Source organism: Hyalella azteca, unplaced genomic scaffold, assembly GCF_000764305.2.
Source record: "Hyalella azteca isolate HAZT.00-mixed unplaced genomic scaffold, Hazt_2.0.2 contig14273, whole genome shotgun sequence".
NCBI classification, from domain to species: domain Eukaryota; kingdom Metazoa; phylum Arthropoda; class Malacostraca; order Amphipoda; family Hyalellidae; genus Hyalella; species Hyalella azteca.
Genome location: NW_025944164.1, coordinates 46,805 through 72,078, shown reverse-complemented (window position 1 = coordinate 72,078; position 25,274 = coordinate 46,805). Strand labels below are relative to the sequence as shown.

At 35.5% G+C, this 25,274-nt stretch overlaps 1 protein-coding gene across 1 annotated transcript; it reads left to right on the top strand.

Moving 5' to 3' along the window:
- The first annotated feature begins 2,962 nt into the window (after positions 1–2,962).
- On the top strand, positions 2,963–16,703 carry LOC108672610 (eukaryotic translation initiation factor 1A, Y-chromosomal). Its single transcript, XM_018160309.1, has 6 exons — positions 2,963–3,070; positions 10,342–10,436; positions 13,958–14,053; positions 14,574–14,706; positions 14,915–15,021; positions 16,099–16,703. Exons 1-6 carry the CDS (start codon positions 3,055–3,057, stop codon positions 16,111–16,113), a joined length of 462 nt encoding a protein of 153 aa, XP_018015798.1. The 5' UTR covers positions 2,963–3,054; the 3' UTR covers positions 16,114–16,703.
- The last annotated feature ends 8,571 nt before the right edge of the window (positions 16,704–25,274 follow it).

The window sequence follows — 25,274 nt, the reverse complement described above, 5'->3', positions numbered from 1 at the left end:
GCTGCATGAGCGTGCTCTATAAGAACTTTCTATCATACTTTCAAATACCGAATCAATTCGTTTTAATTGAAAAGGAAGTAAGGTAAAAACTGTAATTTCTTCTCTCGCAGGAGTTTGAATTCAGAGCTGGGCAGCGCTACTTTGAAATGTAGCGGCGCTACCGCTACCGCTACCTGCATGCACTACATGTAGCGGGCGCTACCGCTACACCCACTAGATTGTAGCGAGTGCTACCGCTACCGCTACAGTAAAATGTAGCGCCGCTACATAAGCCGCTACAATGGCCAAAATTATTGGAAATCTCTAAATATTTATTGTTCTGCTATTGGGATTTACTCATAAACATTTTCAAAACATATCAATGCAATTTTATTGCAATTAACCTAACCGAACTAGTACGGGTTAGATATAGTAAATAAAAGTTACAGTTATTTATATGTTTTACCTTCCCTACATGGATGATGGATGTGTACTTTAATCTACCAATCTAAAATATTATCCACATATACATATAAAAAATCAGTATTTTTTTTGTATATATATGTGGATTATTTTTGAGATTGGTAGATTAATGTAGACATCCATGTAGGGAAGGTGAAACAAAAATAACTGTAAAAATAACTGTAAGCAAACTGAAACATGAAAAATACCTGTATGTGGTAAGTGGTAACGACTACAAGTAACAACTAACATGTTGACACTAGTAACAGGCTGAGGTTGACAACATTACACCGAAATCTTACGTACAGTTTTATTCTGTAATTTATATTATGTATGTATCATGCTGGTTTTCAAATAATATTTAATACTATTAAGTAAAATCTAAAGGCTTTATGTATAAATGTAGCGGTAGCGCTGTAGCGGCAAAATCTCGTATCGCTACTTAAATATGTAGCGGGCGCTACCGCTACCGCTACATTGCCTTAAATGTAGTGCCGCTACCGCTACCGCTACTGAAAATGTAGCGGCCGCTACATGTAGCGCGCTACTGCCCACCTCTGAGTTTGATAATAAATACTTATATTCCAAATTCCAAGCAGATCCGTTCAGTATTGAAGGACTGATGAGTTGTTCGGTTGAGCAAAAAGTTAGGTTTTGCGTTTGAGTCCGCAGGCGGGTTCGGAGAAGTGTCGATTCAAATCTTTCTGTTAAATTTTGCGCAAACAACATACTTGTTAAATTTTTGTGCGAAGTATCTTATCAAGCTTAAGGGGAGCGTCTACCCCAAAAATTATCTCGGCTATTTATAAACGGATCACTCTGAAACTTCGTACACATATGTAAAATGGAAAAAAACTAACTAGCATTTTGTTCATGTGAAATTTTCGAAAAAAAAGAAACGTGAAATTCTTAGAAAACGGTAAAAAGGGGGTTTGAAATCTATCTCCTCCTAGGATTTTCAAGCTACAACATCGAGACACATATCATTCGATGCGTAAAGACCATGGCCCGTATGCTAAATGGGGCACTAGCACTACGAAGTAGCACTACGCACTACAAGCCGTAGTGCGGTACTAGTGCGACATGGAACACTACGGTTGGCATCATGCCATGAATATAAAAAAGTGTACCGCTTCAGTGAACAACATGTTATTCTTACGGCTGACATTTTCCTTGGCGAAACAGATGAACAGCGTAGAAGTAAAAAATATTTTTCTGGTTTTTGATACCATGTTTCGAATTTTTTTTTCTGGAGTCATTTTGAATTCTTCTGCAAGAACTTTCCATGCAGAACTCTTTTGTTCGATGTCTTTGGGAAGCGTGGACTTTAAATATATGATGGGAAATGTGCGCAGACGCACTGCGAATTTCAGCTCACCATCATAATTTTCATTAGTACCATTACCATCACAATTAAATATTTGACATCAATCTTTTGCAAAGAATGAGAATTACTTAGGGAATAAGTAATTATTTGAGCACTTAACTACCATTCTTCAATATAGACTCATAGCGTAGTGCGGCACTATAAAGTACTCTAACAGCGAAGTAGCACTTCAAAGTCTTTTTGCATACGAATCAGTAGTGCGACACTAAGCGACACTAAACATTGTAGAGCTACTTCGAAGTGCTTAGTGTCTGTGACGTATTTAGCATACCAACAGGACACTTCGTAGTGCATAGTGCTACTTCGTAGTACTAGTGCCCTATTTAGCATACGGGCCCATATCTATAGAACTGCGTTGCCGTTTTTTGAAATTTTTATTTTTTGTGGGTGTGAGACCATTTTTCGTAATTTTTTCGGACATTTTCCGATTTTCCCCCACTTTTTACTGAATAAAATCCAAACTATGAAGAAATTAGAAAAACGTAAACGCAACTTTGTAGATCTTTTATTTGATATAAGTATGTCTCATTGTAGTAGCTTCAAAACTCTAGGAGGAGATAGGTTTTCCGTGACAATAAGTGTGAATGTTGAGGAGAGCGCGACAAAGTCCCGCGCGCACCACAATATGCGCTCAATGTAGCATAGATACCAAAATCAGCTCAGCAGCTAATTAGTTCCTATCTAATTACTTAAAGAACTCCCCCACCCGCCCCCCTTTCATGAAATGTCGTAAAATCATAAATCAACATACACAGATGGCAGTGGTACCGTTGGATAGGGCAGAATGTCAGCTTTAAAATTAGTATAAAAAGCGAAAAAGTAAAAATGTTCAATTTTAGGGTAGACGCTCCCCTTAAATTATACTGAAAAATCATTTTAAGCGATTCTTTATCTTAAACTTATATTATTCTGTATGTTTTGTGTAATTTCATATATGCAGTGTACACAACGTATATGCTAGGTACGTAAAGAAATAGCGCAATTTTCCTAACATAAATGAATCTGGTAATATTAAATTTACCTCATATTTCCTATTTAACATCTCTTAAATTTTACTTTTCGCTTCCAACTTTTACAATTTGTTCTTTATTGGTATGTTGTATTTTTTTCTTGTTGAGGCTGCTGTGAACATTTGGTATTGTGACTTCCTTGCTCTTTCTGTATGTTGTCCAGGAAGTCGAGGTTCTAGCGTGTTCTTTACTCTGCGTTAGAGCTTTACTCAAGCCATGCCGAAGAATAAAGGTCAGTTATTGTAAAATAGAATATATTATTGTGTAATCCTATTTATTGTTTCGTACAAATTTTTTTAGGGTTTGAACCCTGTTGTAACTGTGTCATCCATATAGCTAAGCCTAAGGTGCTAGCTAAGCCATTTCTTAAAAGCGTGATTTCAGGCTTGAAATTGAAATTATTGAATTAGCCTAGCTACTTATACCTTACTATTTACAACGTGCATGCCAATTAAATTATATGCCGTCGAGTCAATTTTTTCAGTTTTGATAAGAACCATGGTGCCAAAAGCTACTGTCCTTATTATTATGCTTTTATTATCGGCCCTTAGCCTTTAGGGCCTTTATTACCCTTAATAACCCCTTGCCCATTAATGAATTCATAGGCTACCTAGGTCTGAATCTGAGACTGACACTGACAGAGTGACAATCTACCTAGGTAACTCACAAATTCTGTATAAATTTTTTATATTGATTTAGTCATTATTCATTAAGCCATTTGGCTCCAAAGCTAGGAAATGCGTTAACGTACGTCGTACTATGCTGACTACTAAGTTTGGCAACTTGGCAAGTGTGTCTTTATGAATTATGATAAGGTTTTTAGGCTCAATGTTTCCATTATTAGCTATTGAGGATTTGTTGCCACTTGCCAGTGGCCAGCGCAAGCCCAGAATTATATAACATTTTACAATTTCTTGCTAAAAATTCATTTAGGTAAACGAGGTACTGCGGCGGTAGGGTACCTATATTCTGACATTGTGGGACGTGGGTAATTCTGACACTTCTCAACTTTTTTCCTTTATAGGGTAACATGGTGCCAATCCATAGGTTATTCAAAAGAACCTGTTCTTATGTCATTTTGAACCGATCAACACTTCTTCATGGACCGATCGTAAAACACACCTTCACCGGCAAAGCTTTCACACTTCTGAAGAAGGTGAGCTGACAGCTACACTGGCCGTGGGGTGTGGGTGGACCTAATTTGAATTTGAATGCATGCAGCGATTCAAAATCCGATAGACTGTGATAGACATAGTATACAAGTCATAGAGCCTAAATTTTTAATATCTATAAAAAAAATGTATGTTTCTGCATGTATTATAATGCTGTTAACATTAGCAAACTTTTAATTATCTCTGATGCAAGAAATACTTGCTTAAATCATTTTATTTTCAATATAAGCGACTGGATGCAACAATCGGTTCGCAAGAACCGACATAGCCCTGACAGCAGCAATTTCGAATTTTCTCCTTTAATGCCCATTGACAAAATTTTTCTATGTCAAATAGTTTTTGAGTTGTGGGGGTTTTTGTTAAAAAAACGAAAAGTGGTCTAAGTTACCCCGCCGGTCTAAGTTACCCCATTTTACGGTACCAATTATTTACATTTATTTGTTTGTGGTGCAGCGAAATATTGCTCTTTTTTGTCTCCACGTGTTCGTTTGTATGATGACGTCACCGTTTGTGACGTATGTAAACATATGGCTAGCGTGATAAGATGGCAGTCCATTTCGGCATTGAAATGAATGGTTATTTGTGAATAATATTTTCGATTGTGATATTATAACATATTTCTGATTGCGAAATAATCTTGATTGTGATATTGACACTTGTCAGATATTCAACATTTGAATATCGAAGTTCTAACATCATGAATTACGATGTAAGAGTGTAAGGACTTAGCAAAGCTAGAATCATGGCTGAGCCTCTGAGGCAGTGAGGCTTAACCGATGTCATTGTAATTTTTTACGTTATTGATATCATTGTGGAACCAATGTAAGTAACTAAGGAATTTCCCAGTTCAAATATTTATTGATTTATTACTATCAATTTCGAAACTCCACATATTTCTAAAGGGAGTTGTGATGAGACCATGGGGATGGGGCCAGGGGTCGAACTGTTGAGTTTAGACCATTACAACTTGCAAGAGAGGGCCAAGGGCATGGGGCCTTGCGAAGGGTTAAGACCGACGCACGGCGGTGGACCGATAAGTACTCACAATAATTCCCTGCCACCATGTAGGGTAAACTTGGTATATTCCAACATCGTGGGTAATTCCAACACTTCTCAACTTTTTTCCTTTATATTAAGCTTTTTCTTAGTTCCATGCATTCGTTGATAGTTGAAATAGTGACCGTTGACGTCATACTATTGCGTGCCATACTATTGCCAAAACACTAGGTCTGGGCCATCTGGCAGAAAATGTTGAGATCCAAAGAGAGACAGTGCACGTCACCCAGTGAGAACATCAAAAAATGTGTCAAAGTTGATTGTTGACCTTACTCTACTAAATAGTGATAAACTGTTTGTGTAGAAAGAATATTATGGTTTGAGACTTTTAAATAAGTCTGTGAATATATTAGGAATCCTTTAACACGTTGACTACGTATTGTTACATACTACAAATGCGTACCACGAAATGTATTTCTCCAGGAGCCAGGAGGTAGTGGTACATAATTCAGGTTGCCCAAAATCGGCCAAACCCGAGGACAAAAAAGGTCGGAAAAGGCCGATAATTCAATGTATACTAGTTTATTTGTAGGTTCTGCTATAAAACTTCCATTTATTTTCATTTTACAGTATTTAAAATTTAATTAGGAAGTACCCCTATCATAAATTTTAGCCAGCCAACGCTAATGAGAAAAACTAAATCACTGAATTTGTCCAAAAAAAATGACCATCTGGCAACCCTTCTTGAAAAGAGTACAAAAAAAGAAATAATAGTACAAGATGAATCAATCGTAGTCAATGTGTTAAGTATACTTGTATTTGCTGATTTTAAGTGATAAATAAATTAATAGATGATGATTTAAGAGACTGTTTTAGACACATAAAAACTAATTCTGGCACAGTGTTGCAATTTTGACAAAGGGTCTCAGAATTACGAATTAGCATTTTGAAGCGCTGTTGGAATTAGTCTCGCAATATGCCGCATTTAGTCACACACAGTGTCAAAATTCAGTGATTTGGTAGATTTGAATTCTAAAGGCTTTTAAATAAATATGGCAGCAGTTTGTGATGTTTCATCATTGCTGGCGCATAGTGTGGTGTTTTGAGAGTGACTTAAACCAATCAGAACTTGAGTTGTGCATACGGTGATCTATTTATACCCATTTATTTCTTGCTACGTCCTTAACCATTTAGCGGGCAAACATTGAAATATCCAGAAATTAAAATTTCAGAAACCATTTCAAGAAAGAAAGAAGTATTATACAATATATTTATTTCAATGAATTTTTGCAAATTTTGCCTATTGAAGGTTTAAATCGCACCTGAAGAATTCAATAAATGCGATCAGTACAAAAAAATTTTCTTTATAATTAATATTCAGTTCATGCAAATGAAAAGTTAGAAACATAAAAATTTTATTAAATTTAATTAAGTTGCCAAAATAAATAAATATATATATTGATACTTCCACCTTTTGAAGAAAATGTGGAAAGAGCGTCAATTCCATTGTCTGAGTCAAAACCTTCATTTAAATGCTCATATTTCAATTTGTGGACTTTACAGCTGGTGATGCTATAGATAGAATGACGGTCAGATAATTAGTGATTGACTAAGGCATTATCAGGATGCCTCAAAAACAAACAGGAAGCTGTGGTGAGGCTTTTTGTGACGCAATTTCAAGTGATCATATATGGTAACTTACTTGTGAAAGGGTTAAGGTGTTGGAATATGGTGTGTTTACCCTATCTTTTGATGATGATGATGTGTTTTCAAAGTCCCAAAGACCTTTAGATATTTGCTTACTTTCTGCATCCTGGCTTGATAGTGATATATTTTCAATAACTTGGAAATGTTATGGCTTGATTGCAAGTCCAGTATGGAATTCTAAAACTTAAGGTTGATATATTAGTATTTTTGATCCACCTGCACCTTTTTTCAATCCAAAAATTTTAGTTTAAGATAGAAAGCCTAAAAGTAGGATATACCTATCAAAGTTACACATCGAAGAATCAAGAATGAAAGTTGCAACATATTAAAATTTCAAATTAGTCTAAATAATAATTCAATAGCAATTTGCCTACTAGTCAAACACAACATATTAACATTAATGAATTAATATAAATAATACCATCAATAAGAGTTGAACATGATGCACACTGCAAAAGCCATTTGCAGGAGTAAAATTTCATACACATTTACACTGTGAAAGCAAACAAGCAACTGCCTTTATTTCCAAATTATGGCTGGCAATGCCAATGCCAGTAGTATGGCATTGCCAACCATAATATTACTGTATGCAATAATGCAAGTAGTGTAGTATTACAGTACGCATGGTGCAATTAGTTAGACATACATTTTATATTACCTAGGTAATTTGGGTTTTTTGGAACATAGAACATAAATTCAAAGAATGGCTTGCAGAGGAGCAGAGAACCTTCCACGCTGACAGCCAATATTGCACTGAGGCTGCCAGCTGCGCAATGAAGCATTCACTACTTGCACTCACTGCTGTGGTTGTGTGTCCAGTAGAACAATGCAAAAGAGTCTTGGAGCATACTAAGTAGATATCTCCGTAACTGTGGTAACGTAAAATAACTAATCTTGATCATTTATAAATTGATAAAAGCAACATTCTTCCTTATACAGACACTGGTATGCACAGAAAAACTTCTGCCAATAATCATTTTGACCTCAGTTTCATGTATTTCTTTGTAAATTTAATGGTTTTTGATTTTAATTAGTAAATGACCGGTTGATCAGGTAACAGGCAGATGGCGAGCTGTATTACACTTCACAATCATTTATTCAAGTTTTAAATAGAAATACTTGGGAGAATTAAATAAAATACTTGAATAAGAGCCAAGTAGTAGGTATAATTAACAAAATGAATAAAAAACTTTTTAAAACCACATTTTCTTACTGGACAAAAAGAAAAACCTCAACTCTCACATAACATTCTAAGTAACTTTAATGTTATGTAAGAGTTAATATTTTTCTTTTTTTGTCTGTTAAGAAAACATGGCTTTTAAAAGTTTTTTTTTATTATTTCTTTATTTCATTGTTTTTAGATTTGTAACCAGCAGAAAAATCTGGTTTTTAAAAATGTTTATTTTTTAGATTTATTTATTTGACCATTGATAAAACATGGTTTTTAAAAGTTTATTTGTTTTATTTCATTGTTTTTAGATTTGTAACCAGCAGAAAAACATGGTTTTTATATTTATTTATTTTCTACTTTTTAGTTTAGCAATTCAAATCTTTTTCCAAGGTTGGCAAGTCTGGATGTTAGGCCATTTTGCACCTTATTTTATATTCTATTTTTCTTTACACTCAAGTATGTATCATAGTTTTATAGCTGTTGACAAGCTGTCTCACAGTCGTGTCATAGTGGCAATGCAGCGACTTTTTATATGGTACTGGTAAAGAATCATGGATACCAGCATTATCATGTATGTGGATATTGGTTCAATTTTGTTCTAGATCAGAGAATTCAAAATGAATTGCTTTCTGAAAAATTTCCTGTCCAAAACTATTCTCACATGACCACAAATATGAAAAGGTTGACGAAAATGTTTTGTGCGCAAAAATTTTGTTGGAGGCTGGTAGCCGACTCCCTACTATAAGACAATTTGCAAAAAAAGATTTGTGTACAGAATTTTTTGGTGAGAGAGTAAAACAAAACTACAGAACATAAAATTTTGTTGGAATAACATTTTTGGAAGTTGCACATTTGTCAATTTTGCCCAACTATATGACTGGAACCATGAGATTTCTGACTAAACTTTGAAACCATAAGATTTCAAATTCAACATATTCTATTTTTCTCAAATTCTATATCCCAAGCTTTGGAGCTGCAATATGTTTGAAAAATATTGGATCATTCCAATCCTGGATTGTACTTTTGTCATAAAAATTATATGCAAGATGATTCATCTGGCAGGATTCTTTTGGCTCTAAAAATGGTGTGGAAGCTCTAGTCATGGCTTGAAAAGTAGAAATAATCTACTGTCAAACTAGGTAATAAGGGACGGGCACAGTAAATAGGGATACGCATCCCACATTTCATAGATATGTTGTATCAGCTAAACTAATCAAAATATTGCAAAACTAAAAATAATGATGTAAACTTCAATATTTTACTATCTACCAGTATTATGTACGGTATAAAGCTAGAGAAAGTGTGATTTTGGAAAAGTGCCTCTACCAAGGTCTGGAGCAAAAAAAAATATCTGCTGTATTAAAAAAAAGTCTTGTTTCATGCATTCTGATTGGTTCTCTAATCACGTGATCGTCGGTCACGTGATTGGAGAACCAATCGCGCGAGATTGGTCACCGAGCTCAGTTGCATTTGACAACTTTTGATGTGCAGTGGCAGCATTCCATCTGCAGCGTTGCCAGCTGAATGTTAGGGTAGTGGTGTTGAAGAGTGTTTTGAACTTTTTTGACCAGACATTATCATGTGCTACAAAATTATGTGCATTTCTCAATGTTTGTTGAGATTCGACACTTTTGAATTCATAATAATAAAAGTGTGGGCTTGATTTTCTGATTTGTGTCATTTCTGTTCCTCTGTGTCTGCCTGCTCTATGCATTTAAACATTTGTTATTTATAAATTATAGCAGATGATAGAATATGCATGGTTAGTCTTTCAGTCATGCTAAACCTGTCATACACAAGTCTTGGAAAATTATATTGATTGTCATGGAATTTTTTTCTAAATACTGGTAGGAACTGGTCATGTTCATAGATAAATATTGTATGTGCATCTGGTCATATATTACCTGTCCTGAATTTGACCCTGCTAAAAAGGAATCCTCACACTTGACTTTCCTTTTGTTTATCCCAAGTCCCAACTGATATTTTGACTTGAGGACATTTTGCCTCATTGATAGTGTGCTGGCTGTATTTTAGGAATATATCAGACTGTATTTTAGAAATACCTAGGTTTGACCTTTTTGTCTCCAACTCCAGCTAATTCTGATATTTTCTTGAGTTATTAAAAATCAGTATGAAAACCTTTCAGAATGTTGAATTTACTCAAAGCCACAAATGATTCATGTCAAGAATTTATCCTAAAGTGAACATGACATATTTATCTTAATTTATTGTGAATGAGATAGATAAAAAGTTCAAATTTTTAACTGGACTACAAAAATAGCCTCTTGGTTGAGTGGTAAATTTGAAATCCATATTCTGTACATGAATCTTTTAATCTATCCCATTAAAAAGATTCCTTCCATAAATGGACAAATCTTTTCTACCAATATTTAATTTATGTTTTGGGAGCTTGAAGGTCTGAGAAGATTTGCCTTCAGAATTTATATTTTTTTTCAGGAAAGGGAGGTAAAAATCGAAGGAGGGGAAAGAATGAAAATGAAGCTGAGAAGAGAGAGCTAATTTTCAAAGAAGAAGGTCAGGAGTATGCCCAGGTAAGTGTTGATAATTTTATCCATACAACATAAAACGGGGTGACTTGGACCATTTTTAGTGTTTAACTTTGTGATTCAAAGATTCATATACCTAGTTGCATAGTAAGTATATAAAATATATCTATTTATTGCATTTGTAGGTTATCTCATGGGGTACCTTCTCCAAGTGCCATGGACACAATTTTTCTAAGGCACAAACTTTTTGAGTAATGGGGTTCTTTACTTAAATGTCAACACAGTCCAAGTTGCTTCGTTTCACCTTGCTGTATTTAAGTTAACTGATTTAGTCAAGTATTGCCCTTCTCAAGTTTGCTATGCCTATCATTAACCCCAAACTTTGAATTAAAAATTTGAGTTTGCACTTGACAAAGATTTTTTTTTTTGCCAATGCCTTCAAGTGAATTAGCAGGTCATTGGAAAAGAAAGAATGTTGTAAATACAAGAATTTAAGCATGGAAAATGTAACTGCATGTATAATGAGCACGAATCAATTGCACACATTCATTATAGAAGCTTCTTTATTTCCCCATTGTCTATATTCAAATTAACTTGTTTCAAGGCTCTAAATTCCTGGTACCATAAAATGGGGTAACTTAGACCACTTTTTTATAAATGATGCAATTTTTTTACTAGCTAAATTAAACTTGAATTGAAACATTCAAAATACAGGTCTATACTCTAGCTCCACTCACCATAAATTGCTGGCTCCTGCCTCTCATAGTCTTTATGTAATTTCAAAAAAAGTGATGGTCTTCATTACCCCAGCTCTTGGGGTATCTTAGACCAGGTGGTAAAATTAATTATATTCTTTGGTAAAATAACTCCAGGTTTTGGTGCATTGTAGTAGAACTCCTCTAGTTACATCTACAAATGACAAACTTGAGGAAAGTGTCATAGTTTGCAAATGGGGGGTGCTGCCCCATGATGGGGGAAATGTGACTACCCTAATGCAGGGTTGGCAATGATTAAATCAAAATGATTAAATCATGTGATTAAATCACTTGATTTTTTTATAAAAAAAATCATGATTTTTTTGATTTTTTCGATTTTTTTGATTTTTTTGATTTTTTCATATATTTAAAAATATTGAGTGGCAGTCTTTAATTTATATTGAGGTTCTGTTATTCATGGTTTAGTATAAATGTACTATAAATGACAAATTGGTATATAAACTTGTTGCCTTTAGTGTGTATTAGGTTCCAAAAAATTGAATGTTTTTGGTACAGAGGCATCAAGTGTGCAATACATTGTACGTAGCTAGCAGCTTAGCTAATTCTTATGAGGCTATAAGTAGTCTAACTATTTGACCATTTGTTATATATTGATTACAATATACAATTTAAATGTGTTAGCTAGCTTATACAGGGTGGGGCAGAACTGATTGAACAGTTTTGGGGCAAAATAAAAGAGTAATGGAGGTACATAAAGAAGGAAGTTTATTTTCCTCAAGATTAGCATAACATACCATTTAAAATACTTATGTTTTGAAAACAATATCATGAAAATGGGGTTTGTTAGCTGCATCACACTGTTGGAGTCGTTCTTTGAAGTTTCCTACAGCACATTCACACATATGGTAAGGTATGGCCATAACCTCTGCTGCAATAATCCGTTCCCTTAGCTGTGGTAGGGTGTGAGGGCAACTTCTGAACTTCTTTTTTAGATGTCCCCAAAGAAAGAAATCGCAAATGCTCAAATCAAGTGACCTCACAGGCCAGTGTAAATCACCCCTCAGAGACACCAGACCTCTGGGAAACATGTGTTTCAAAACATTGGGTGACATTCGGGCTGTGTGAGCTGTAGCCCCATCCTGCTGGAACCACATGTCTCGCAATGCTTCATTTTCAACAATATTTTCCATCATGGGCTGCAAGAAATTTTGCAACATTGCAGCATAGCGATCGGAATTCACTATCGCGGTTACTCCCTCCTCCGAAAACGACTCCAACAGTGTGTTGCAGCTAATAGCCCCCATCTTTCAGATATTGTTTTCAAAACATAAGTATTCTAAATGGTATGTTATGCTAACTTCCAGGAAAATAAACTTTCTTCTTTATGTACCTCCATTACTCATTTATTTTACCTCAAAACTGCTCAATCAGTTCTCCCCCACCCTGTATATTGATTCAAAAAGACAAAAAGTTGAAAAAATCAAAAAAATCAAATAAATCAAAAAAATCATGAAAAAATCAAAAAAATCATTGATTTTTTATTTTTTTGATTTTTTTGAAAAAATCAAAAAAATCGCCAACCCTGCCCTAATGGCAGCCCTGACAGGGTAAATATTGACTGGCTCGGAAATTAAGTTAAAATTACCATATATACTGTAAGACTGTAGAGTCTGAAACATAAAGAAAAAACATAAATAGGCTGTCAAACATAAAATATGTTATATGTGGTAATTTTATATTAACTTCCAAGCCGGTCTATGTTACCCCGTCAGGGCTGACATTAGGTGGTCTAAGTTCCCCCATTTGGGGGCGGCACCCCCCATTCACAAACTATGACACTTTCCTAAAATTTGTCATTTGCATATGTAACTAGAAGAGTTCTACTACTATGCATCAAAACCTGGAGTTTTTTAACTAAAAAATAAAAAAATTGGAGGGGGTACTCTGACAGGCTTTAAATAATAGCTTTTTTTCGTGGGTCACATTTTTAATTTTTTAACCTATTTGATATGCAAACTTTTTAAATCTTTCTATTGTGTTATGTAGCCTCAGTATTAGGCCTTTAATGCCCATTGACAAAATTTTTCTATGTCAAATAGTTCTTGAGTTGTGGGGGTTTTTGTTAAAAAAAAAAAAAGTGGTCTAAGTTACCCCATTTTACAGTATTGCTTATCAGTAGTGCAGACAGTGAATAAGAAGTTACAAACAGCTGATTTCTGAGCAGTCTTAATTTGCATTTGATTTATTTATCACTTGAAGAAATATTGTGCTTCTGTGGTTTAAGAAAATAAGAAATAGATGTAATTTGATGTCAAGGCCACTTCTTTTTTCTCAAATTCTTAAATTAGCATCAAGGTCTCTGGTCGGATTGGTGGTGATGTTAGGTATGATATGATTGGCAGCCTGTTAGTGGCATGACGATATAGCCCCAGACAGAGGAAACCACCAGGACATATTGTTACTATGAATAGCAATTGATCTGCGGTTAATGTATGGATTGTTGTTGATCAGTCTCTTGTCTTATTCACAAATTGTAATTATAATACTGTACATATGGCCATAAAAATTTATATCTCCTTGGCAGATGCGGCAGGCAGTACTAGATTGATCTTTATTCCATATTCATCTGAACATAATTTGCTGCCATTGAATATTGAATTATGACATCTAAACTTCAAGTCCTATCTTCATATAATGCCTCCTAGATAATAAGATCTTCTAAGAAAAGTCAACAAAATTTACTGTCTTTTAAACATATATTTTCTCATTACAATTAATATTGGTAAGATGTATACCTAGTATATAGTTCGCAAAAGTTTAATTTTATAAATTTTCAATGTTTGTTTTCAGGTGACCAAGATGCTTGGCAATGGTCGACTTGAGGCTTTATGCTTTACTGACGGCATGAAAAGGTTGTGTCACATCCGAGGAAAGCTTCGAAAGAAGGTATTTGATTTGAAATGGTATTGCACTTTCAAAAGTTAACACGTTGACTACGATTGCTTCATCTAGTATTATTATTTCATTTTTTGTACTTTTTTTGAGCAGGGTTGCCAGACGGTCGTTTTTTCCGGACAAATTCTGTGATTTAGTTTTTTTCAATTGCGTTGGCCGGCTAAAATTTATGATAGGGGTACTTCCTAATTAAATTTTAAATACTGCAAAAAGAAAATAAATGTAAGTTTTATAGCGGAACCTACAAATAAACTATATTATCCATTGAATTATCAGCCTTTTTTGGCCTTTTTTGTTCTCGGATTTGGCCGATTTTAGGCAACCTGAATTATGTACCACTACCTCCTGGAGAAATACATTTTGTGGTACGCATATGTACCAATACGTAGTCAACGTGTTAATGTAATTACACTAAAATACTCAATCTTCAAATATAGTTATCAAGGGAAAGCATAATAGATGACGTAAATTTTTTAACACGTTGATTATTTACCGTTTACCTATTGCACAGGTGTGGATTAATCAAGGTGATGTTATCCTGCTCGGTCTGCGAGATTATCAAGACAAGAAAGCGGATGTCATCCTCAAGTACAACGCAGAAGAGGCCAGAAATCTCAAGTCATACGGCGAAATTCCTCAATCCGGTGAGTTTTTAAGTGCATTTTCTTCCCCATGGCTTAGCTTATCTCTCTGTCCTCGAGATGAACTTTGAAGGTGGATGTGTATATAGGCTGTGTTATTGGCTGGAGGAATTGAAAATGTTCTGTATTACATCCACGTTTCTTATTGACGTCACTCCGACGATTTTTTAAAGAGTTGAAACTGAAACTCGTGATATTTACTCCCTTACAGTCAAGGTGAACGAGATGTCGACCTTCGTCGAGGATGGCATGGATGGCGAAATTGCTTTCGATTATTACTCGGATGAAGATGACAAGGAAGAGGATATTGATGACTTGGTAGGTATCCTGTATGGCCATGACTTCTCATTTTCCATTAAAAAGGAAAGAGATATTGATGAATTGTTATGCAATTTGTATGAGCATTACAGCTCGTTATCTATGCAAGTTTAACATGACACTCGTGAGTTACTCTAATCGGCGCAGATGCTTTGAAATAACCTATATTTTAAACTTTATCATTACAGTTACCATTTGCTTTGGGTAGAAGGAAGTAGCATAAATTAGGATTTATAAATTTAAAAGTATACTAAATAATAAGATTCAAGTTTTTTCTCCGTTTCCTTTGACTCTCTAAAAAATGGATTGTGCTGTCTGAAAAAATGGCTGCACAATTTCAACGCCAAGCTTGTGCAATATAACGAAATGTTCCAAATATGTTTTGCCGTTAAAACTATTGACTTTATCTTGTTTTTGTAAATTCGAGGCAAATGTGCTTTGTTCGGCATAATTCTAGATACAGTTTCTTTCAGTAGGTAACCCATATCCTTGGCAGGTATAATGAACGCAAGCCTAGTTCCTCAGGCTGGATTACAGTCAGTTTTGTTCATCACTTACCTTGCCATTTGCGATGCATGTAACAGATATATCACGTCTGAATGTCGCTCATTGGCTGTTTTAGAAAATTATCTACTACAAATTTCGGCGGCACATAATCTGAAATCTTGCGAAAAAAGTGCATTTCTTTTAAAGTATAAAAATGACACCCTCACCAATGTTAAAAACTCTACGAGTTGTTATGATGAGCATAGTTTGTTTACTACAATACATGGAATATTATTCTTTCTTGGTTGGGTAAATAACATTGCTAAAACTTGAGTTCTTCAAATTGTGATGCTCGTCATTGTACATGCACCATTATTTCAGATGTTAATTGATTATTTAGAACGTAATGTAGGTTTTATAATAGTCCTTGCACATCTCTAAGATCGAAGAAGTGAGCTGCTCATGCCTTTATATGATGACATTGCCTAGATTATACGTGGTTAAATCAATTATGAAATAGGATTCACATTTGCACGGTTACAGAGAAGCATTAAATACTGACATGGCACTAATGTTCTTTTTATTTTTCAGATCCTAGGAGCCTGAGTTCTCTGTCTACTCGCACCTCAGCTCTTCACCTCCTCTGCACCGCTGTCAATGCGTTGCAGTTGATATTTCCGTTTTTTTTCTTCGCTTCAAATTGCGATAGTTCCCTCTATGTAATATAAGTCACTTCTAATATCTCGATGCTCTACATGTTATTTCGGTGGGTCAAGTCCTGGAAGTTCTTGCTTGACTTACTTCCTATGTTTGCACCCCTCTTGTAACGTCAAATTCACTGTAGGGAAAAGTGTTGGTGATTGGAACCCTGTTGGTATAAGAATAGTATTTATGCTGGTTCTGTTGACCTGAAAGGATCAGTTCGTTGATTCTTCTAGTCGGACTGACCGTTTTCTCACGAATCTTACTTCTCTTAACTAGCTAATGCAGGTTTCATTGACCGACTGACAAGTGTTTATTAGTATTTTAGCCAATACAGATTTGTGGAATTCTTCTCCATGAAAGTATCTACGAGGATTTGTAATTTTGTTCTCATGGATAAATCAACCCTTGTATTTCATTACTATGATTTGGGCTACGGATTAACTTACTATTAAATTTTAAGTACTTTTAATCAATATATTGAGGACATCCAATTTTATTTATTAATTTTCTCCTTGTTTATTAAGTACTTCTGTTGATAAAAATTCGAGAAGGAAGTCGAGACTCCAGGAAGATAGCTCACCTGACGGTTCTTGTGCTCATAGACTGGGAGGTGACGAGGGGTCACGCGATGAGCGGTGTCTAATTGCTTGATGTCTAAAGTTTTATTGCCCATGATGTTTTATGGCTTAAGTAAGCTTGCCGTAGTTGTAACAATTCGACTCGCGCATGAATTGGGAATTGAAAGACATGTTCCAGGTACCAACCCTTATTTACCGTTGTTGTTCTGAAGACACTCTGTTCGGGTTCTGATTACCTTGGCGTAAATGCTACTACCTGCGTAAATTGAAATCACCATTTTTGTTAAAATCTTGCCTCTGATTTATACTTGCAAATTCTTTTGTGGACGTGTATTCAGCTTTGAAAAAGATATTGATTAATATATATATTGATAGAAGAATCGTCGATCAGTTGAATCGTTCATGCAGCCGTTCGCCCATCTTTTTTAGTCTCGTTCTCAACTAACTGCGTTATTTATGCCAGTTCTTGGGTGCTGATCATAGCAAGCCCAACATCTGCTTCCAGTGTTGTCACTGTTAAGACCATTCCAAGTGGCCATCCACCGTGAAATATTCGAACGATTAAACGACAACAATAATGAACCTGAATCAACTTGAAGTTTAAAGCGTTTCAGTAATTTTGAATGAATAATTTAAATGACAATGTTTTATGGAATCTTACATGAAATCGCTACCAGAGTTTAAATACAAATTTGATGCTATGCCGAAGCAAAGCGCTGAATGAAAAAAGGATAGTGAATTTAATTTATGAAACATTCAGACGTGATGCACCAATCATGTCCAACGGTCAAGACACAACTGAAGGGAATTAACAGCTTGTCACTTATTCTCCGTCGCCGACACCGTAAACGGCCTGACCACCGGTGCTGTGGCCGAGGATTGTCGGCCTAAATAGAGCGTCGCCAGAAGGTTGCCTTTAATCAGAGCCAAAGCATAATTTAAAGTGATTAATTTTTTATTAATTTTTGAACTGTAAATAAATATTTATCTACCATTCTGAAAAGCCTGCTTCCACAAGCGCACATCTATTTCCGACGAGCAAATGAATAATTGGCAATAAGATTCAATCAAATGAATGATTCAAATCCCGAGAAAATCCATAAATGCTGTGCTAATGACGTACAATCATTCTGTCTCTGCCCTCCACTTGAGCGAGATGCGAAGGCGTTGGTACAAATCTGTCCTGAATTGATCTATAACGTAGCGTATCGTGCCAGAGGTCCGGTGTCTAAATTGAATACGAAAATATATGGATGATTCATCTTGATCTTATATATTGACTAAAAAACTATGAAAGTGATCTCGGTCATCTCTGGAAGAATAGCTCAACAGGCACTGGCCTGACGAGAGCAAGTGATAAGGATGAGCTGCTACTTGAACTTGAATGAGCTGCTACTTGTTCCGGTAACGGCGTCTGACTGGAGGATGAAGGCGACCACGGTCCAGGATACTAGTTGTTCATTTTCGGAACAACATCTTGCAACTCAGAGGTAGAAATTGTTGTGTTCGCTAAACCAGATCTTCTTATGATAAGGTCGCGTTCCCCATGTTGAGTTACATAATGAAAGTTATCAACATCAGTAGGATTAGTAGTATGTTTGGCGAGGTAGGTTACAGAAAGCTATAAATCCAAGTGATGCCACGTGTAGGTTTGCAACTGAGATCCTGTTAAGTTATGAACGCACTTCAACCTTTGCTTGAATTGATTTGCGGTGTCACGCATCGTGACTGACCATACAAGAAACGCTGCACGGCAGTCCAGATTTGTCATGAGTTATTGGCTCGAGACAAACGACGAAGTCGAGTCTGCCAATCCCTCAGCGGGAGGTGATGTCAGAGGCAACCGCAACTCAGAAGGAATGCGCAGTAGTGCAGAACTCGAACTTTGAAGGTACTCAAGGCGTTAGCAATAAGTCAGGAACCAAATCAACGATAATAAAAAATGCAGAATAAATTTAAATTAAACTTCTTTTCTGTTGAATTCCTGATGTATATTAGTTTTTTCATTGGTTTTGTGACTTGCTATGGCATCAAAGAAGCACATACCAGGCAGGTAGGTAGGTCTCAGGATTTTTACAATGCAATGGTGCAGTAAATGTCATTTCGTTTTCTTCACTAAACTACTGTCGAAGTGTACTATCTTTTTTTGTCTCGAATGTATAAGACATGTCTCGTATCTTTACGTTGTCTCTTTATAGATATGTGTTTCTTGTATTTTTTCATAATATTCGGGATACAAGTTTCAAATTACACAGGCATTGTCCCGTTTCATACTTTATTTCGGGACAATTTCCTCAACTTTTTCTCGTTACCTTTTCTCGGGAAATTTCTCGTCTGGTCCCATTGTCCCGATCCATTTCGAGAAAATTATTCGGAGAGGCAGGAGTCTACCCGGTATCTTATGCCTTGTCCAGGGCCCAGGGGCATTGCATGATGACAAAAATATCTCTATTCTAAGAACATTTTTTTTATTAAAACAATTATACCCTCATGCATCACGAGCATGTAATTTACAGTTTTGAATATCTTTATAACCTATCATCTATTAGATCAAATCTCACCAATCGTTACTACTATTATTGTTTTACGGAAATATTATTGTGACGTCTGGTACAAAACTTAGATGGTACTTAACATACTGAAGAAATTATGAAAAAGTTGAACGGTGTGCATAAAAATAAAAGCAGCCACGTGTAATAAACTGTGCGTATTGAGTTGCGTTGAATGAGTCACTCGCTCACTCAACTAATATTCAACGTATGAACAAATGCAATACAGAAATATTACAACAAAACCGTTGTATGTGAATGAACGACATGGGCCAAGAGGCGGCTTTATGAAACTGAATTAAATTGCCTCAAAATTAAATGTGATTTGCATGGCACTTTTGGTGAGTGGACGGACGTTCAATGATCAGTAAACTGCGTGGCTATTCTTGCATGAAAATAAAACTCTTAATGAGTTTACTATGTAACGTATATCAATATAGCATACAAACTATAAAACAATTCACCGAAGAGGTCTCAATCAAACGGGTTGACGTAGTCAGTTTGTCTTCGACTCTCAAATAATTGTTGAACTTTTCATATCCGTATCATTTACCGTTATCACTTAATCTCATTTCAGATCAAAGTTTCTGCAATGAATATAATTCGCGAAGCCACATTAAACGCTGGTAGGATAGGAAGCGGTCGAGAATGCGTCGGCAAAAGCGTAGGGCCCACTCGTGATCGTGACATTGACCTGTAAGCCCAGCATGTTTCAGCAAGTCGCTTTTTCATTAAAATCATTTCCCCTTGGGCCTTTTTCTTTAGAAAATGAGACGCTATACGCGCTGACCACACCCTTACTTGTTATGCACGAACATGAAATGATTCTCTATAGATTTCCCCTGCAAGTACCTTTAATTAGAAATGTGTGAGTAAAGATTTCCATTGTAGTGATGAATGCTCAGAGTATTAAGTGCAAACACTTTGTTTTTATTTTTATTTCAGTTTGCGTATGAATTTCATTTTTTTCCATCAAGCATGACTTCGATGGACGATGAGATGAATATACGAAATTAATTAATATTTTCCTTCTAAAACCTGGCTACACACCAAAGTGGCTTGGGCTTAGCTAAAGAATCGAGCAGCTACATTCCGAAATGAATCACATAAAGATTTACGCAGAAAACCTCAGTAAATACTTCAATGTTGCACAATTTTTCCCGAAAATAGTGCTTAAAAATTTTCTTACACTAATAAAAATGCGAGTACATGTACATGTTACTGGTAAATTATTCAAAAACTAGTTTTAAAAACTGTGAATATGACTAGCAGGAAGGGTTTCTTTCGTAAATTTGTACAAGAACTTAATTAGGGGCAAATCTAAGTGTGACAGATAATTGAAAATGTCAGTAAATATAGTGATTTAAAAAAAATCACTAGGTCATTGTAATTCTTCGAATTGTAATTGTTTATAGCTGCGATGGGAAAATTTGAATTATATAATTTAAATGATTGAAATGCAAAATCTGTAGATTGTCTTTCCAGTTTTTAACGAAAGTTGGAACATAACTCAAGCAGAACTTACATTGTATGTAGGAATTGTGAGTTAGTGCGTGAGCGGAACCATTTAAAAGCGGGTCAACTTTTACATAAACAAATGACAACTTTCCATTGAGGATGCGATGATCGGACACGAACGGATGATAGGTTAGAATTAATCATAGGACTATTAATCTTCATGTTTTACGCATTTCTATAGTAATAATAATCTTTGCTATATGTTTGAACGTTGGCAGGACTAAGCCAGCAGGCCAGATACTGTGTTTTTCTAGAGTTTTTAATTTTCTTTTTTATTCGATTTGCTTGGTATCATGTAAAATGTAAATCATAATGCCTTATCTGCTCATCAGCCAGTGCGTATTACGTTCAGCACCCTATTTAATACCATCATAATCATGTTTACTTGTTCACTGGTCAGCGTTAAGTACACTTACGAGCAACGCCGTGGTAATCTGATTGTTTTCGAAAACGAGTAAACTGAAATTGTTTTCTTAATGATAAAAGAGAAGTATGCAATTTAGCATAAAAGGAATTAGCGCGAAAATATCTACAAGTATATGTCATCCAGCAATTTTCATCAAGAAAAAATGTTTATTAAACCTAATGCTCGAGATTTTTTTGTGTGATAAGCATATTTTCCGGGCTGGATGACTTATACCTTTCAAAAATATTGTAAAGTATGAGTCATCCAGCGATTTGCATCGAGAAAAAATATTCATTAACCTGATGCTGCTCGCGATTATTTGTGTGATGAACAGATTTTCAAGTCAGGCTAACCTGACTAAAAGTGACTATAGGCGACGCATGGTAGCATGCAAATTATTCTCCTGTTATCCGAATAATTTACATCGAAGTTGCCGAAAATTTAAATGAAAATGAACTTGAAAGTCACCATTATTCAGCTGATTTACTTCAATAAAGGTTGTTAATCAGCTATTTCGATCTAATTTAGAATCTGTTTTGAGAAGAGATGACCTGCTAACTCTCAACGTTCGTACGCGTTGAAAGGCGAAGGTCGCATCAGGACCGAGGCTCTGGAATTGACGCGAGGGAGCGGAGCAGCCCCAAGGCATGACGTAACTGGTGCAGCTACAACGGAGGTTTGATGCCGGTGAAGTAAATTTCACTTCCTCTACACTTAAAAACATTCATTAACCACATTCACAACTTCAATAAAAATGTAACATTCCAATTATAAAAGAATGTTTATTATCATTTTGCTGCAATTGATGGCTGTGTTCCTGGCCATCATTAATGAGCGCCATCATGGAATTTATTCTGAGCCCTAAAGATGACCTTTTATTATTTCATCTACTTTATCAAATATAAAAAATGGCAAAGAATTTCGCTGGAAAAGTGGATATTTTACGAGACTCGGCTTATTAATTAACAGCTGCGTGAAGCTAAATCTGTAGATTATTAATCAAGCTGCTTGAAAGTTATTCTTGCTAATGAGTATGTTCGATCTCGCTGTTTTATTTTAATTAGATTTATTTCCTAATTGCATTTTTTCTTATATATAAACTTCGCGGTAAAAATTCAAAATCAAGCACAAATTTTGATAACTAATTAATCGAGTACGAGATAAATGCCTGCAATGGCTGGCTTGGTCTGAACTCTGAAGTTATGATACTGATTGGCTCACTGTTTCGCTATACTTAAGGCAATTAACGGTATCACCGCGGTACCATTCCTAATTATCCATTAACCTATATGTATACTTTATTGAAGAAGAACATGTTTCTGATCTATAGTTCAGGAATAATATCAACAAAATCAAACGATTAACGATCCACAATTGGGGATCATGGGCGCTAATGGGTTAGCATTCATATGTTCTATATTTAAAAGTCCTTCAATAGTGGGCAAATAGGCCATTTTTTTCAATTGTTGGTTGCGCTTTTATGACAATCATCATTGTATTAGCAGCTTTCGATAACATGAACACGGTTATATTTTGTTAAGGGAGCTTAGCTTAGGCTTTTAAATCCATTAATTATTTAGGTTAATTTGATCTACTTGTAAAGCATTTACACTGAATAAAGCTATGGTTTCATCAAGCATAAAATGAATTTTTAGCCTGCGGTATATTCGTCCTTTAATTCTTTTTTTTTGCCGATGAGATCTTACATAAATGTAAAGTACGAAATGTTATTTAAAGTAAGTAAATTTCACTTTAAAACTGTACTCAAGTATGGAATAGGCAAAACAAAACTTTATTTTGATATTTATTATCATGGAAAATTAGTGATTAACGTTGCGATTAACGATTATAGTGGCTGATGCAATGATGATAGTAGGCAATTTTAACTGGCATTCGTTGAAAATAATTCTAGTAGTTTTTTAATTAATGAAGCCCCGTTCCACTATGTTTTGACGGTCGCTTGCTTTTGATGGTATAAAGCGCAAGTTAAATACCACGACAGGGATGTAGAAAGCGGTGCATCGGCCCAGCCTCGCGTGTGGGGCGGAGGGGCTGCAAATGTCACCCGCGCCTCGGCAGTTCGGGGATGCCCCTTGCTAACTGCGCTGCAAATCGTCGAGCTTTCTATGGCCCGCTGGTTACTGAGGCAAGTGTGAACTGGTTTAGTTTGGTCCACGGAAGACTTCTTGATAGAACCTGATAATGAGTGTGTTGTCAAGGGAAAAATAATCTCGATGGCGCAAGCAAAGGGCAGGTTCTGGAAGGAATTCGAAGCCCTCGAGGTTATTGGAGTTGCGGTCACATCAACAGTAAAAAACTACAGAACTTAATGCGAAGTAGAATGCATTGCATAGCATTACTTAATTAGGTTTAATTTGAATAAATGGATATTAACCAACAAGCTGATGGTTAAAAATGCATCTTAAAATAAACCTTTAAATTCGTCGATTCTCAATAAGCCAAATTTTACAAAAGTTTGTGAAGGAAACGTATTAGAACGTTCACTTACCGCTTGCGTCACGAGACGCCAATTATATTTTGATCACGGGCTTGGCGCTGCGCAGCGCTCGCGCAGCGTGAGGGAAGTGTAACGCGTCATTACACGCTTCTCTGCTCCGCTGCTGTTACGTCACTCAAGATGAAGTCGAATTTTAGAAGTTAGCGAATAATTTATTTCAAAGATTAAGAGAAATCAAAATCTTCCTACGAATTATTGCTTAGAATAGCAGTAGTATCACTGGTATGTCATTATAAGTTGAAAACCATAGCCGTCGCAATATGCCGTGAACGTTTTTTCAGCGCGGATAACATTTGTTCATTTAGTAAAATAGAATCTAATTAATTTGTAGCACTATCTGGCTCGAAAATTACATTTCTATTTGTACAGAAGGTATACTTGCACATTAGAATATAGAGACCTAAAATTCGACTGCCGCAAAAAATTTAAACACTTTGAACTCACCTTTGACTATAATTCAAAATAGAACTTGTTGTCCGGAGAAGCCCTCACCTACAAAAGTGTGGATCATTTATATGGTGCCTGCTGGCTCTTGGTTATTCCTTTTGTTTATTTATTGTTATTGTTATACTTCTGTTTATTACTGTTAATCATTGTTATTATTGCTTGTTATTATTGTTATTGTCTTATTGTTATTATTGTATTGTTATTTTTGTTATTGTGGTATTGTTATATAATTCGTTGTTTCCTCGCAGCTCGAGGTCACAGCAATGCACGTCGCCCCCCTCGTCCCCCGCCACGTCAGTCGACACGCTGAGCTTGTTTGTTCTGGAGAAGCAGCACAATCAAGACCCGATAGAGAGAAAGAGAGAGAGAGAGAAAGAGAGAACAGATTTTTTTCTCACTCTTTGAACGCTAGGCATTTTCTTTCAAACACTCTTCTTGGTTATTACTTTTTTGTAGCCGGCATGTTTAGATCATAGTCGAATAAATCAGTTGATTCGGAGTTTAGGCATCAAACATTTACACGAGGGGATTAACTGAGGGACTTTTTATTGAGATTTATTTGTCCATTGAGATTTATTTAAATGAAGGTTTACAGAATGTAAATGATATCGATCGGCAATTGCACTCATATTCATAAATTTTATTGACAATCTTTCACAAATGCACAATATAATGCGTAAACGCTATTTAGAGACGTTTACTACATTTCAGTCTCTTAACAATAAATACACAAATTCACCATCATGATCCGGTATAAAAGTACTTAGAGATTAACCCAGTCTTGCTTGGGATAGACTTATAATCCCTGAATTTTTTAAATCTGTCACCATTGTTGTCCTGAAATTGTTTTCCTTGCCATCATTATCAAAATAATTAAGTCCTTACCTGAAGTTTTATTAAGTAAAAATTTATTCGTTTAAAATTTGATACCCAAATCACGTGTTAATTTTGGACAATTGTGGAAATTGTTTTCAAATTAATTTATATGATTTAAATTTATTTTTAAACCCAGCCGCTGTTTTGCGATACACATAAAGGCCTAGATG

What these genes read in the sequence shown, in the direction of transcription:
- LOC108672610 (XM_018160309.1), top strand. An exon ending in AAGGTCAGGAGTATGCCCAG is followed by an intron (nt 10,437 to 13,957) that starts GTAAGTGTTGAT and finishes GTTTGTTTTCAG; the next exon opens with GTGACCAAGATGCTTGGCAA. An exon ending in GAGGAAAGCTTCGAAAGAAG is followed by an intron (nt 14,054 to 14,573) that starts GTATTTGATTTG and finishes CCTATTGCACAG; the next exon opens with GTGTGGATTAATCAAGGTGA.